This window comes from Neovison vison, chromosome X, assembly GCF_020171115.1.
Source record: "Neovison vison isolate M4711 chromosome X, ASM_NN_V1, whole genome shotgun sequence".
In the NCBI taxonomy this organism is placed as follows: domain Eukaryota; kingdom Metazoa; phylum Chordata; class Mammalia; order Carnivora; family Mustelidae; genus Neogale; species Neogale vison.
In genome coordinates this window covers 90,016,356-90,032,531 of record NC_058105.1, presented here as the reverse complement: position 1 = coordinate 90,032,531, position 16,176 = coordinate 90,016,356, and the positions used below count along the sequence as shown (strand labels likewise).

The 16,176-nt window shown below is 49.6% G+C and overlaps 1 protein-coding gene across 2 annotated transcripts in view; it reads right to left on the bottom strand.

Annotated features, from left to right (window-relative positions):
• SYN1 (synapsin I) overlaps positions 1 to 13,902 on the bottom strand; it is a 47,021-nt gene extending 33,119 nt beyond the window's left edge. For both annotated transcript variants that reach the window (XM_044235852.1, XM_044235853.1), the window contains exons 1-3: positions 13,408 to 13,902; positions 2,045 to 2,102; positions 1,847 to 1,938 (exon numbers count right to left, since the gene is read on the bottom strand). In XM_044235852.1, the coding sequence (XP_044091787.1) occupies positions 1,847 to 1,938; positions 2,045 to 2,102; positions 13,408 to 13,784 (527 nt within the window). In that variant the 5' untranslated portion in view covers positions 13,785 to 13,902. The remainder of the gene's footprint in view (positions 1 to 1,846; positions 1,939 to 2,044; positions 2,103 to 13,407) is intronic.
• Between the last annotated feature and the right edge of the window lie 2,274 nt (positions 13,903 to 16,176).

The following is a 16,176-nucleotide window of genomic DNA, read 5'->3' as shown; positions in this document are numbered from 1 at the left end:
CAGGACTCTGGGATCATGACCTGAGGTGAAGGCAGATGGTTATCCGACTGAGTCACCTAGATGCCTCCCTAATTTCTTTTTATTTTTTTTAAGATTTTTATTTTTGACAGAGATCACAAGTAGGCAGAGAGAGAGGGGGAAGCAGGCTCCCCGCCAAGCAGAAAGCCCGATTCAGGGCTCGATCCCAGGACCCTGGGATCACGACCTGAGCCGAAGGCAGAGGCTTTAACCCACTAAACCACCCAGGCATAACCCCCCGACTAATTTCTTTTTAAATTGACATATAACACTGTGTAAGTTTAAGGCATAAAAGATATCGATTAGGGGCGCCTGGGTGGCTCAGTGGGTTAAAGCCTCTGCCTTTGGCTCAGGTCATGATCCCGGGGTCCTGGGATCCAGCGCATTGGGCTCTCTGTTCAGCGGGGAGCCTGTTTCCTTCTCTCTCTCTCTCTCTCTCTCTCTCTGCCTGCCTCTCTGCCTACTTGTGATCTCTGTCAAGTGAATGATAAAATCTTTTTTTTAGATTTTATTTATTTATTTGACAGAGATCACAAGTAGGCAGAGAGGCAGGCATAGAGAGAGGAAGGGAAGCAGGCTCCCTGCTGAGCAGAGAGCCCAATACGGGGCTCAATCCCAGGACCCTGGGACCATGACCTGAGCCGAAGGCAGAGGCTTTAACCCACTGAGCCACCCAGGCACCCCATGGATAAAATCTTTAAAAAAAAAAGATGTCAATTAGACACACATATATTGTAATAGAATTGTCACTGTAGCATTATTTAGCACTTCTATCATGTCACATAATTATCACTTCCTTTTTGTGGTGGGAATAATTAAGATCTGGCCTCTTAATAACTTCCATAGTTAAGATACAATATAGTTGGGGCGCCTAGGTGGCTCAGTGCATTGAGCTTCTGCCTTTGGCTCAGGTCATGATTCTGGGGTCCTGGGATCGAGCCCCACATCAGGCTCTCTGCTCAGCGGGAAGCCTGCTTCCCCTCTCTCTGCCTGCCTCTCTGCCTACTTGTGATCTCTCTCTCTCTCTCTGTGTCAAATAAATAAATAAAAATCTTCTTAAAAAAAGATACAATATTGTTATCTATATTCACTACACTGTACATTGGATCTCCAGGACTTATCTTCCAGGTATAGGTTTATACCCTTAAACAACTCTTCTATTTTTTAAAAAGATTTTATTTATTTATTTGATGGTTTTTACCCTTAAACAACTCTTCTATTTTTTTTAAAGATTTTATTTATTTATTTGACGGAGAGAGAGATCACAAGTAGGCAGAGAGGCAGGCTTAGAGAGAGGCAGAAGCAGGCTCTCCGCTGAGCAGAGAGCCCGATGCGGGGCTCCATCCCAGGACCCTGAGATCATGGCCTGAGCCGAAGACAGAAGCTCAACGCACTGAGCCACCCAGGTGCCCCTAAACATCTCTTTCATTCTATCACCCCTCAGTCCCCGGTAACCACCATTTTACTCTCCTTTTTTATGAGGTTGGCTTTTTTTAGATTCCATAGACAAGAGATATCATACAGTATTTGTCTTTCTCCCTCTGATTTATCTTACTTAGCATAATGTCCTTAAGGTCCATTCACGTTGTTGCAAAGGGCAGGATTTCCTTCTCTCTCATGCCTAAATATTTCATAGTGTATACACACTGCATCTTCTTTATCCATTCATTCACTAGTGGACACTTACATTGATTCCATATCTTGGCTATTGTAACATACCTAAGTTCTTGCTCCCAGGAGAATGGGTGGAGAGGGGGGTGACCCTCCCACAGCTCTAAGGGAGTCCTTATGCCTGTCCCATAAACACCAAGTTCACCTCTTTGCTTACCGCACGACCTTCACCCCATTCCGAAGAACTTCCATGTCCACAGAGAATCCACCATTGGCGTGAGCCACGAGGTTGAGATCAGAGAATTCAGCCTAGGAAGGAGAAAAAAATATCTGTGATTTACCCACATCAAACCAAAACGACCATCCAGTTTTCGGTCTGGACAGCCGACCCCCAGATCCATCTACCCCAACTAACCTGTTCTACTTTAATGTCAATTTCTCCATGGATCTTCTTCCCTTTGAAGTATTTTGCCCTGGAGAGGAAAAGCAGAGCACAGCCATCAGTCTCAGGAAGTCAAAACCCAGGCCAGTTCCTTTGACCCGTTTACCCTTCAGAGCCATAAAGTGCTTCGTGATTGTTGAAACACTTTGCAAAGCGCAACAGTGCTTGGGGTACCGTAAGTTCTGTTGTGATCCCTTCCGGAGGTGTGTAAATGTCAGAGGACGTTGTGAACTCTAAACGAAGTTCTCAAACCACAGCCGGCAGGCAGACATTCCCCAGAGGGTTGTTTGCTCATCACACCGCTCCCAGAAATGTTTTCTTCAAACAGCTTTGCCAAAGGAGGAGTGCACTCTGCAAGTCGTAATGTACTTTGGAATTGCATGGAGGTTTGTAAATGGTAACAGAACAAAGTGAAACAAAACAAAACACCCAAAAATCCCAAACAAACAAACAAACAAAACCAAAACCCCGTAGAGAATATGTATATATGAAGTGTGCCTGGGGAATGCCTCAGTCGCCTGTGTCTGCTTGTGAGTCCTGAAGGATCCTTCCACGCCCTGGCCCTTCCCCATGGAGGATCACACTTGTCCATGTGTGCCTGAGCGCTTTGAGGGATCCAACTATGGGTGGGCGACTAGATAAAAGAGGAGCAGATTCGAGGGGTGCAGGCTGGCGGTGGTTCTACTGGAAGCAGCGGGGAGGGGGAGCAGCAATGATGGGCCTAGGGAGGGATGTGGCTGGCAGCCAGCCAGCCAGGGGAGTGCGAGGGGAAGCCAGCCAGGAGTGCAGCGTGAACTCCTACCTCGTTATCCCTGGGCCAGGCTGGGTTTCCAGCGGCATCCTACCCCAGGCGCAGGATTCCTACCCAACAGGCTTCTCTACATGCAGAAGCTCATCTCCAGTCAGGGGTCTCACTCAAGAGGGATGAGGAAAGGAGGCACTCCCAGGCCTGTCTCTGACACAGACACCCACCCAACATAAACAGGCCCTACAGACTTCATGGACAAACCCCAAAGACCCCATGCACAGCCATTTTCTCCTCTCCCTCTCCCTCCCTCTCTCTCACAAGCACACTCCATTACTGACACTGTCCCCTCACAAGCGTTGGAGGAGAATTTCTCTGAGCCTGGCACATTTTTTCATTTATAAAATAATGATGAGTGTAGACTCTATCACTGTATTTCAAAGTTTAAAAAAAAAGATTTCATTTAATTTATTTGAGAATGAGAGAGAGAGAGAGGAGAAGACGAGTGGGGAGGAGAGGGAGAAGCAGGCTCCCCACCGAGCAGGGAGCCCCATGCAGGGCTCCATCCCAGGACCCCCAGAATCATGGACCTGAGCTGAAGGCAGATGCTTAACTGACTCAGCCACCCAGGCGCCCCATATTTCAAACTTTTTTGACCCTAAGTATAGTGAATACTGTGGTGCTCTGCTCAGATGGCCTCTTCACAGCCAATGCACCCTGAGTGTCAGCTCGTGACATCTTAGGGCTATGTCCCACTGGGAACTGTCTTCTCTCATAGAGAATTGCCTTGGCCAAGGTTAGACCTACTTTAGGCAGCCCGTGTCTTCTCTCTGGTCCATGGGTGAGTACAAAGGCTAGCCTCTTGGCCTCAGTATAGGCTGACTCTGAAGGACCATCCCACCCGCAGGCGTTCCCCCAGTCAGTCTCTGATGCAGCTGCCTTGTGGACTAGCTGCCCCCTCTGCCCAACCCTGCCCTTCTTACAGGGGTTGATCCTAAAAGCACTCCCCAGCAAGCCTCCTGCATACTAATGCCTGCCTCGAAATCCGATCCCACAGAACCCAGCCTAAACCAGTGCGCCAGAGAGGTCAAACCACAAAAAAAAAGACTCTAATGCCATTCTGGAATTGGGTCCCCCAGCAGCCAGCAGGCAAGGAGGAACCCTCCTTTGTTGGGGGGCACGGAAAGCCACCCACATACTGTAGCCATATAACACACTCTGCCGCAGGTCTTCGCTGTGGTACCAGCAGGAAACCACTCACACCCTTATGTTCTGGCACATTCCATGATACTGGACTTGTCTGTGGTGGGAAAAGAGGCAGTGTGGCATTCATTCTCATGAGCATAAGAATTACAGTGTGGCATCCCCTGGGGTGTGGGGGCATCAGTAACTTTTTTTTTTAAGATTTTATTTATTTGACAGAGAGAGGTCACAAGTAGGCAGAGAGGCAGGCAGAGAGAGAGAGGAGGAAGCAGGCTCCCTGCTCAGCAGAGAGCCCGATGCGGGACGCGATCCCAGGACCCTGAGATCATGACCTGAGCCGAAGGCAGCGGCTCAACCCACTGAGCCACCCAGGCGCCCCGCATCAGTAACTTTTACTGAGGGTCAGCTGTAATAAGATCTGGCAGAAGGGAGTGCACCAGTTGGTGAAATGTCCCTGGTACTCTAAAGGCCTGGGGGAAATGGTCAGCAGACTCCAGTGACTGTTTGCTAAATGCCAATGATTAGCTGAAGAAAGATGGGATATGTTCAGGGTGAGTGATCGCTAGTCCAAAGCAAAATGTGGAAGCGAGAGGATCCCCTTGGTTACATTCAAGGAAACCCTAATCCTTTGCAACTGGAGGGCAGGCATTGGGGAAGACCAGGGACTTAGCGCATGATCCTAAGTGTAACAAAACTTCAGAGGAGGTTGAATTCTCAGGCCTAGCACATCTCTTATGTCATGATCAGGGCCCAAATAGGCCAAGATTGAAGCCCTTAGACTTGGGATGGGGATATCTGGGAAGATGCATGTAATACCTTAAACTTATTGCTTCACCTGAACCAACTGGGCCTGCAGAGGTAGGCTTCTCCTCCTTGTTAGAATATAGACCTTCCCTCTGCTTGAAGGTAATACAGAGGCCTTGAAGGAAGCAGGTGCCTTTTAAAACAATGCTCGCCCCTTTCACAACCTCCCTCCCTCCCCTCTTAGCAACCAGATCAATAAGCAGGGTCAAATCCTAGTACGTCTGATTGAAGAGGTACATTTGCAAAGGAAGGAAACAGAATACAGAAGCTGAAAAATCTGGCCAGTATGTACTGACAAGAGCTGTAAAAGTATGCAAGAAGCTGGGTCCTAAGGACACTGGAACAAGGAGGTGGAACATGAAGTTGGAGCGCTCTCCCAGGACCCAGAACTGGAAACCCTGGCAAGGACCGTTGGATGACTTGTGGAGGCTTGGAGAAAACAGTGGCCACACCAAGTGAAGCAGAAAGGCCAAATCTTCCATGGCAGACTGTGGAAGAAAGGATCAAAGGACTCAAAGAAGCAGACGTGTTAGAGAAGTTATGCTACATGAGTCTAGGAAACTCATCAGCTGACTCTGTTCTATGGGAAGGGCCAGAGGAGCTACCCAACTCACAAAATCAATAAGGAATATGCTTGTAAGAGTGGCACCAGCCAGGCTGAGAAGCACAGTAGTGGGAAGGTGGTAACTGAAGTCCTGTCCCAGGTCCTGTTCACAGTGGGTCCCCTGGGTCCACAGGTCCACCCCACGGCCACTTCTCCAGTCTGCAAATGCATAATTAAACTGGACATATCTGTAGTTGTCAGAACCCCTACGTGGGTTCCTTGGCTTGTGGGGTAAGAGCTCTTATGGTGGAAAGGTCCAAATGGACGCCTCTAGAACCACACCCTCACCCCCCGATCAAATCAGCAAATCCAAGCTAAGATTATATCTATCCCAAGGGTGATGGTGGAAACTAGCGCTACTTTGAAAGATCTAAGGGATGCAGGGGTGTTAGTCCCATCATATCTCCCATTGAATGGACTAGTTCGGCTCCTGGAGAATGTCTGTAGACTCTTGAAAGCTCGACCAAGCAGTATCCCTAAAGGAAGCAGCTATACTGGATAGGCTGCCATTGTCAGAGCAGAACTCAAGTCCAGCAGGTAGCCGCTGACTTCCTGAATGCACTCTTCTATTCTGACCAGAAAAGAGGATCGGTGACCTTTCACGTTCACATGGAACTGACAGCAATATCTGACAGCAATATCTGTTGAAGGTCTTGTCATGGGGTCATTCTCACCATGTGTCATTCTATGACCCAAAGGCACTGGGCCGTCTGGACATCCCCCAGGATGTCACACTGGACCACTTTAGCAATGGCATCTTATTGACTGGGCAAGACAAGCAAGGGATGAGTAGCACGTTGTCTGGCTAAGATGTATGCTCTCCAGAGGGCAGGAGATGAACACTACAAAGACTCAGGGGCCCGGAACATTAATAAAAGTTCCAGGGGTCCAATAGCCCAAGGCAGGCCCAGGACAGCCCCCTCCAAATAATAGGGCAAAGTGTCACATCTCGCACCTCCCGCCACGAGGAAAAGCGCATAGCACTTGGTAGGCATTGTCAGGTTCTAGAAGCAGCCTATCCCGCACCTGAAGATACTACTCTGATTCCTATTTCAGGGGGAGCATTAGGCTGCCCTCCCTGAACGGGGGCCAGAGCAGAAAGGGATCGGCAGGAGGGCCAGACCATGGTGCCAGCCATCTTTCCACTTAGGCCATATGACCCCGCAGATCCTATGATACTGGATAAGCCAGTAGTGGGAAAAGATGCAATGTGGAGCTTATGGGAAGTGTGAGTGGGAGGCCCTTGGGGGTTCTGGAGCAAGGCCAGGCCATCTGCAGCAGAGAATCACGTGACTCTTGAGAACCACTTTCTGGTGCCCTACCAGGCTCTGGAAGAGACAGAATGCATGGCTATGGGGCACCAAGCAATTGTGCCTCTGGGTGCCCCTCGTGAGCTGGGTCTGGCCGGGCCCACCAAATAATAACGTCACATGGACCCAGCAGCTGGGATCAGGCTTAAGCAGGACTGAGCAAGCTAACTGAACAGGTTATCCCGATGCCCGTATCACCCATCCTGGTGCCCGGGTGTCTCTCTCAGCTCACCAAGGGGACCCCTCACAGCCAGTGGCTGAAGGAAGGGAGAAAAAACCTCAGCTTGGTTCACAAATGGACTGGTTTGGTGTGTGGGGAGAAGCCAAAAAGGGACAGAGGCTGTGTCATAGCCCCACTCAGGGTGATTGTGGAAGACAGTGGCAGAGCTCCCAACGGACAGAGCTTTGGTCTGGGCCCCTGGTAATCTACTTAGCAAGGAAAGGGAAATGGCCCACGATTAGAATATACATTCACCGGTGGGCCATGGTGGGTGGCTTGGCTGATCGGAGGCCTTGAAGGAAAAATATTAGGAGATCAAGACAAGGAGTATTATGCTAAGTAAAGTAAGTCAGTGGAGAAAGACAAATACCATATGATCTCACTTCTAGGCGGAATTTAAGAAACACAACAAATGAGCAAAGTGTAAAAGGGGGGAGGCAAACCAAGATACAGACTCTTAACTATAGAGAACAAACTGATGGTTACAGGGGTGGGAGGGCAAGGGTGAAATAGACGATGGGCACCAGGCCACGTAAGGAAGTGCTGACTCACTAGACTGTAGACCTGACACTAATATCACACTGTGTGTTAACTAGCTGGAATTTAAATAAAAGCTTGAAAAAAAAAAGAAGATCAGGACAAGAAGGTCTGGGGCACAGAAGCGTGGGTGGACATGGGAGTGGGCAAAAAGTGAGGAGCGAAGATTTGTGCATTGTGTGTTAACACCCACCAGACAGCATCCACAATGGAAGAGGCACTAAACAATCAGGTAGACGGAATGAGTCAGCCGGATGATGTCAGCCAGCCTCTCAAGTCGGCCACCCCAGTGAGAGCAGATGGGCCCATGAATGAAGTAGCAGGACAAGCAGAAAGGGTGGCTCTAAGTGGGGCCAATGGCATTATTGCTTGAGGTCCAATTTTTCAGCAGCAGAGACCAACACCGAGCCTGTGACACGGCACCGTCCCTATCCCTTAAGAAGCCTAGCTAGCCACTTGGTGGCGAGCTGACTCCATTGGGCCCCATCCACCCTGGAAAGACGAAGGATTCATTTTGACAGAAATGTTGTATATGGGGGGTTTGCTGACCGCAGGGTCATAGCCAGTATCACTGCCCGAGGGCTTACCCAATGTTGGAGCCACCGGTATGAGATCTCTCATAACACTGCATCAAATGGAAGGACACACTTGATAGCAAAGGAGGTCCTGAAGCAGGCCCATGACCTTGGAGTTGATTGGTGATGTTATACATCACAGCACCCAGGAGCTGCTGGTCTGGAACAGCTTGCAGCCAGGGCGAAGATGCTAGCTTGGACATGATACTGTGAAAGAATGGGGCACCGTCCTCCAAAGCACCCAAAATCAGCGGCCCATTCTTTGCGCTGTGTTCCCAGTAGGTAGAACATACGGGTCTGGGAACTCGGAGGAGAAAGTAGGAGGGGCCCAGCTTACCATCAGTCCCAGTGATCCACTTTTGGAACGGGTGCTTCCTGCTCCCTCAAGGCTCTGCAAGGTTAGAGGTCCTGGTTCTCCAAGGGGAAACACCGCTACCAGGGGACACAGCAAGAATCCTATTACATTCGAAGCTACGGATGCCACCTGGACACCTAGGTTTCACACGCCGATGAATATGTAGCGGAATGAATCACTGTCTTCACAGGGGTACGTGGCCTTGAACACCAGGAGGAGGTGGGGTTGTTATTACACGGCAAGAGCGGGGGGTGGGGAGAGATATGTTTGGCACACAGGTGATCTTCTTGGCTGTCTGTGGGTACTCCTTGTACAGCTCTGCAGGGAAATGAACAAGGACAGTGGCCACAGCCTGAGAAGGGCATGGGGACCAAGGGCTCAGGGATCCCTCAAGGATGAGGGAATGGATCACTCATCAGGTAAGCCTCAGAGACCAAGAGAGGGGCTATCTGAGGGGGAGGGGAATCTAGAATGCATGGTAGAAGAAGGAAACAGAAGAAGCAGATCATTTATTTCTGTAGCAGTGGAGGCTACTAACCCGTTCTCTTTCAAGCTCCCCCCCCCCCGGAAAATCTGACCAATCACAATCCTGGAGATGCTGTGCCCAGATGGGGCGATTAACTTAATCTAAGAAGTGAATCTGGGCAGTATAAGGAGTGGACTCTGTGCTCCCCTCAGATCTTCCCCCACTCCCATTTGCTCCACCCCCCCACCCCGCCTCCACCCACGCCATGCGCTCACCTTCAAGCCTTCCTATCTAGTTCCCAACTTCCGGGGAGATTTGCTGCTGAAGGTTCACAGTGCTCACTGAGAGTCCCTCACTGGGAACTGCCTTCTTCAGCAGGGGTCTGCCTTCCCCAAGAAAAGGCCTCCTTCCAGGGGGCAGCCCATGCCTAATGATTGACTGATGTAAGAATACAAAAGCTTGGACACCCCCCCCCATGAAGGTCTCTCTGAAGGGTCATCCTAGCTCCCTAGCTCCCCCTAAATGTTGGCTGAGGCTTCTGTTGTGGCTGCATCATACCTCAACCTTTCCCTCCACTAAATCCTGCTTCCCTCACTCCTCCCCCGCAACAGGTGTTGTTCCCAAGAGCTCTCCCCAGTAAATCTGCACACAAACCTCAGAGTCTCAGGGCCTGCTTCCAGGGAAGTCTAAGAAAAGAAGCCACAAGAAGAGATATAGTTTATATAACCCACTGTATACATAGATACATAATAACCTACCTTATATATGTAATATATGTTATATGACACCTCTACTGTTACACAGCAAATATAATATAGTGTGCCTTATGTAATATATCATATATTACATATTACATACTAACCATATACGTACCTAGAAGGCACATAAACATATCTATAGAACTGGAATGAAACTTTCAGTAAATGATTACCTTTACTATGTGCAACAGAGTCTGATATTTTCTATTCCATTTTCTTCCATTTCACAAAGAAAAACACACACATATGTATATATATATATATGTATTATGTACTATAAACCTACTATAAACCAATTATATAGCAAATGTATGATAGAGCATATGCCACATGTAATACATGGCATACATTACTGATTATATTTCCTGGAGTAACAGTTCCACTAAATGGTAATAATCCCACTTACTATGTGTAATATATTTCTTGTTAGAGTCTATTTTCATTTATACTACTGCATGAAGAAAACAAAATCCTGGTTATAAGCCAGTAGGTGACCTGCAGTTTGAACTAAACACTCAGCTACATTATCTTTAAAAGGGGGGGATGATTCTCAACTCAGAGTTTGCAAGTGTGCGCCACAGAGGACCTGAGACCCAGGAAACGGTGAGAGTGGTGAGATTTGGTGGAAAAGGTGTCAGACTCTATCTAGGAGTACAGTCCATTACGGAGTCTGCACAACTCCTCCTCTATTCCAGGCTGAAATCCCCAAAGCCTGGATGGTATTTGCAGTATCTGTAGGCAGGTGATGCAGAGGTCTCTGTTCCCCACGCTGAGCCTGCCGTGCGTATACAAGTCCATCGCACCCCAACTATAGTAGACACTAAGTAAACACTTGCTAGATTGACCAGAAGAAAAGACTAGAGCAGCTGGATAAAGGGGGGTTTCTGAGATGCAGGAAGAGAAGGGAAGAATCTTTCACTGAATTTAACAGGTGCTCAATAAATGCTTGCCAGACAACTTCAAAAACAATGGAAAACATTGGAGTTGTAATTATGGAAAGGGGGAGGGTCTTGTCAGTATTCCGTAGATAATTAATAAATGTTTGCTGGACTAAAGGAAAATGCAGCAAAGGAACTTCCTGGAGTGTGGGAGTGGGGAAGGGAAGTCTAAAGGAGAGTGGCTACCAATACACAGCAGGGGCCCCATTAACGTTTGTTGACTTCAGTGGAGCAAATTTAGCCAAGAAGATGGCTCCTGTGTGAGAGGATGTTGGTGAAGGAATTACAGCAAGTGTTCAAGAACTGCTTTATGGATTGATGGAGAAAAGGAGGTAGTTGTTTGAAAAGAATACAGTCAGAGATTAACAAATGCTTTTTGGATTAATTGGTGGGGGGAAGCAGTTGGGAAGATGGCTACGAAGGGAGGGAGGGGACCTAGCCAGAATAGGGTAGGTGAACACGGTAGGTGTTCATGGTAGGTGAATACGGTAGGTGAACTTTCCAGATTGCATAGAGTCAAAGGTCAGATGAGGATTGTCAAAGGGGGAATTAGAGCTTCAAGAGGGGGAGGGAAAGAGGCACTGAATATGGGGACCTTAGTATATAGTAAGTGTTTATTAAACAATTGTGGGGTTGAATGGAGAAAAAGATGTAGAGAATCCAGCTGGTAGTTGGGGTTAAAAGGAAGGGGAACTAAAGGAGGGATCTTCCTAGTATGTAGTAATGCTAAATGGATACCTCCCACACTCTGACACATGGAAACTATGCAGTAAATACCTATAGAGTGAATAAACGGCTCTGAATAGAGAGAAAGGCTGCTAGGTAAAGGCAGCGGGGGAGGAGCGATCTAAACAGTAAAAGGCTGGTACTCAATAAATTTGGGTTGAAGTAGACTCCTGGAGAGAGAGGTCTTGAAACAGGACAGCAACTTTCAGACTTGGAAAAGAAGGCGTTCAGAATGGCCCTTATATAGTAGGAACTCAAGTAAGTGTTTACTGGCTTAAGTAGAAGAAAGACCTTTTGGGGTACGGACTTAAGATTGGGGGAGGGAATCCTAGGGACATTGAGGGGAGTGGAAAAAGGGTAATCCTTATAAACTGGGCTCTAGATTAATAAAAAAAAAAAGGACCCTAGGGAGAGGCTTTATGACTGGGACAGTTTCTTCTAGGGATAAGGAAGAGATGTCTACTCCCTGCATACAGCAGGCACTGCATATGTGCTTCCCGGATCCACTAAAAGAAAAAGACTTTGGGAAGGATGTGTGTGAACATAGAGCACACAGACAGCACTCCATAAATGCTCACAGGAGCCATAGGAAGAAAAGGTCTCTGGGGGAAGGTGATTAGAATCAAGCACCTGGCAGACAGTACAAAAAGAGATGCTCACTGGATCCATTAAAAGAAAAGGTCTTTGCTGGAAGGTGGGCTAGGGGTAGGCATACAATCACTGGATCCACTGGAGGAAAAGTCTTCAGGGAAGGGGAATGGGGCTGCAGAAGCCTGATCTATGTAAGCTTGATTCTCCATCCATGAAAGGAAAGGCTCTTGTGGTGAGGGCATAGAATCAGGTACATGATGGTCCTCCTCAAACGCTCCAAGGGGTGAGTAAAAAGAAAAGGCCTCTGGAAAGAGGACTGAAATGGTGCACACACCAAGTATTAGATATTTGATCACTGTATTAACTGGAGACAAGTCTTTATGGAGAAGGTCTAAAGTTGGGTCATGCAGGTGTTCAACACATGCAGACTGATGTCACTGGGGAAAGGGTTTGGGGATGGGGTAAACAGCAGGCACTCAATAAATGCTTGCTGAATACACTGGAGGAAAGAAGCTTTCGAGTAGGTTCACGCAGCAGGCAGGGAATAAATTCTAGGTGGGTTCACCAAAGGAAAGGTCTTTGGAGTAGCCTGAGAATGGAGAATAACAAGGCCCTCAATAAATGCTTTCTAGATCCATTGGAGGAAAAGGATTTGGGGGAGATTCTGAAGATGAGTCACACACAGAGGCTCAAAAATGCTCATGGGACTCATTTGAGCAAAACACTTTTGAGAAAGGGGTTTGGAGATAGGGCATACACCAGGCACTTAGTAAATGTTTTCTAGGTGCTTTGGAGAAATAAGCTCTTGGAGAGGGGACTTAGAGTTGGGACACACAGAGGGCATTCGATAAAGGCTCACAGGATCCATTAAAGGCAGCACTTTCGGGGAGAAGAGGGGATGGGATACACAGCAGGCAATCCACCTTCACTGAATAGCTTGAAAGGTCTTAGTGGGGAGGGTTGGGATGGTGCACATACCACACTCTGGATACATGCTCACAAGATCTGTTAGAGAGAAGGCCTTAGGGCAAGACTTGAGGGGGACAAGACACAGAGCAAACTCTCAATGAATGTTCACAAAATTCAGGGAAGCCAAAGGCTTTGGGGAAAGATTCCCAGAGAAGGCACACTGCAGGTACTTGAAAAATGCTAACAAGATCCATTAAAGGACAAGGCCTTTGGGGTGAGGGTTGGCGGGGGGTGGGGGGGTGGGGGGACGGCAAGGCACATTAGGCTCCCGAACGCTCACAGGATATCCTAAAGCCAAGTCTTTGGGGAAGGAGTTACACAGCAGGCGCCGGATAACTGCTCCCTGTATGGATCGAGAAGGCCGGGTGGGGGCAAGGGCGGGGCACAGAGGATGCACACGGTATAATAATTTAAAGGAAAAGGGTTTAGGTTAGGGGGCCAGGTGCCTGTTACACAAGCCGTGCTTGGTAAGTGCTCGTCGTGGAATGATCTGGGGACCCAGGCCCGCGGGAAGACGTCCGCGGCAGTGGCTTACCAGTCGGTGTGGGGCTCGTCGATGACCAGCAGCACCCTGGCGGCAGCGCCCCCACGACCTGCGCCCCCAGAGCCGCCGCCCACCTGCTCGCTGAAGGTGGCCGCCGCGGCTGCCGTGGTCTGCTTGACCGCGTTGGACAGAGACGAGAAGAAGCCACCTCCCCCCGAAGACCCAGGACTAGGGGCAGCCGGAGAGGCCACAGGGGCAGACGCGGAGGCCCTCTCGGCAGTGGCAGTCGCGGGACCGGGCGTGGCTCCGGGGCTGGGGGCAGCCGGCGGCGGCGGGGGTGGCTGCGGGCGCTGCAGGTCTGTCATGTACCCATTTGGCAGATTGGCCATGAAGTTGCTGTCCGACAGGCGGCGCCGCAGGTAGTTCATGGTTGCGGCGCGGGGCAGGGGGTCCTAGGGGCAGTCTGATCAGGAGCCGCGGGGGCGGACCGCGCGGGGCCCAGGAGCACTGCTGCGCTCTCAGGCACGACGCGACTCTTCGGTTGCCCGCTGCAGACTGAGGTAGCGCTGAGTCGCCGCCGCCGCAGCGCGGTTGGTCGCGCCCGTACCCCCCTATCTCGCGCCCCTCGTGGTGCTGTCCAGCTGGGCCGGCGGCGGCGCGGACGCGACCAAGGCGACCGGGAAGGGGAGTTTGGGGAGGAACGGCGAGTGACGTCAGCGCGCCTTCAGTGCTGGGGAGGCGGTGGCACGCGCCGGCAGGCGGGGGCGAAGGAGCTGTCCGTGGTGCTGAAGGCGGCAGTGCGCACGCGCCACGCCGCATCCTGTTTCCCCTCCCCCTCGTCCGATTGGGGATGCGCAATTTGGGGGGTGGGGGCGGGGTAGATACTTCTCGGGAGGGTCGGGGTGAGTGGTCATGCAAGACCCCCCCACGCCGCCCCATTCTGGTCTTCACACCCAGACGCACCCACACGCAGGATTCTCTGCAGATACTCAAGTTTCCAGTGTTGATATTCACCACAGAAGTCATGTGGGGCGTGGGGGGAATAGAGGCACACGCAGAGAATCAGAAGTAGAAAAATAACCTCCTCACCGCGACAGATGGGGGTCACAAGCAGTACCCTGTAAGGGGAGATCAATTTCCCATATCCTACGGGCTCAGCTAGGCAGAGAGAGGGTGTGGGGGTGGCATAGACAGCATCAGACAGGGAGACTTGGACACCTGGGCGGGGTACACAGCCTTGCCCTGGGTTGCTGGGGCCTGGAGGCACAGAGGAAGGACACACACGTGGAGATACATATAGACACAAACAAAAGTAAAGAAACACAGAGGCACATATACACAGAGATCACACTGATCTAGGTATCTACACAGATGCCAAGGGTAACACACGTGGGCATGCATGCATACATGCACGCATATGCCTACACACACACACACAGGCACCACACCTACACACAGAGACCCAAGGAAACTCACATGAACATGCACATCCAGACAAATCACATACCCACAGATGATCGCGATAAACCTAGATCTGCCACAAAGACACATTCCCTGAAGCTCCAGACCTGATGTGTGTCCATCTCTGTCCCTCCAACCCAGGCCCTACACACACACAGACTCATTCTATATGCCCCCATTGCTCTGCCCTGGAAAAGCCAAAACCCACCATAACCATCTGGTATCATCAGTGCCCATGGCTGTCTCCCCCGCACCAGAGAATTTTCCACAGACAGAGGCAGACCCATCCTAGGGTATGCACACAGTAGGTGCCAAATGATGTTTGCCACATGAGCAAATGACCTTGATAGTCCAGGCAGCGGGGGCTGTGGAAGCCACCCTGTCAGCTCCTTTAAGATCCTGACTACAATGAAAGTGTGAATCTATTTAAAAGCTATCATTTGTTGACAGCACCCAACTAAGCTGTTTACATGTATTATTTCATCCAACCCTCACAACAATACAATGGGGTGGGAAACGTTCCCATTTTACAAATGAAGGAATCCAGGAGCTCTAATTCATTCCCAAAGGGTCATGTTCACTTTGTGATCCATGCATTTTTTTAAAAAAAGAATGTGCTAGAAAGTGGTGTCAGTGTGGTTGAAACAACGTGAGTGTGTGTGTGGGGGGGTTGTGGCAGGAGATGGGGTCAGAGAGGTTATCAGGGACCACATTGAGCAGGTCCTTGTGGGCCATAGTGAGTGATGTTGGTGGATCAAGTGAGGTAAAAGAAGGTACGGTAAGAAAAAGGCAGATTTGGAGTCTCTCTGTCTGCAGGATTTTCAGGTGAATCATCCATTTATTCATTTGTTCATTCTTTATGCATTAAGTCCTTGGCCTGTTTAAACAAGGTAGTAAAGGTGTGGAGTCTAGAGTCAGAGTATTTAAAGTTCAAACTAGGTTTCCACCATATCCCTGGAAAAGTGATTTATCCCCGCTGAGACTTGATTTCCTCATCTGTTAAGATGATCACTTGACCTCTAAGGGTGTGGGAGGGGTGGGGGGAGGAGACAACCTCTATATTTTCGCATGTGCTGTGACTTCCACCAGTAATGTCCTTTACCTCTCTCTCAAGGATCATCTTTGGCCAGGATCCCCAGGACTCAGGTTCCATACCCTTTTCCCCTAGCCTCTCCAGTCCTCAAGTCCAATACTTACAAACCATTCTCTACTCCCTCCTCCATGCCAGGCAGCTTCAGTCCTACCTCCAAGGCCTTTGCTTTAGCCATTCTTTCCCTCTCTTTCGTGGATGCTGTCTCGGGCGTTCCGCATCCCAGTGTTGCCCAGATGGGGAACTCCCATGAATCACATATTTTCCAA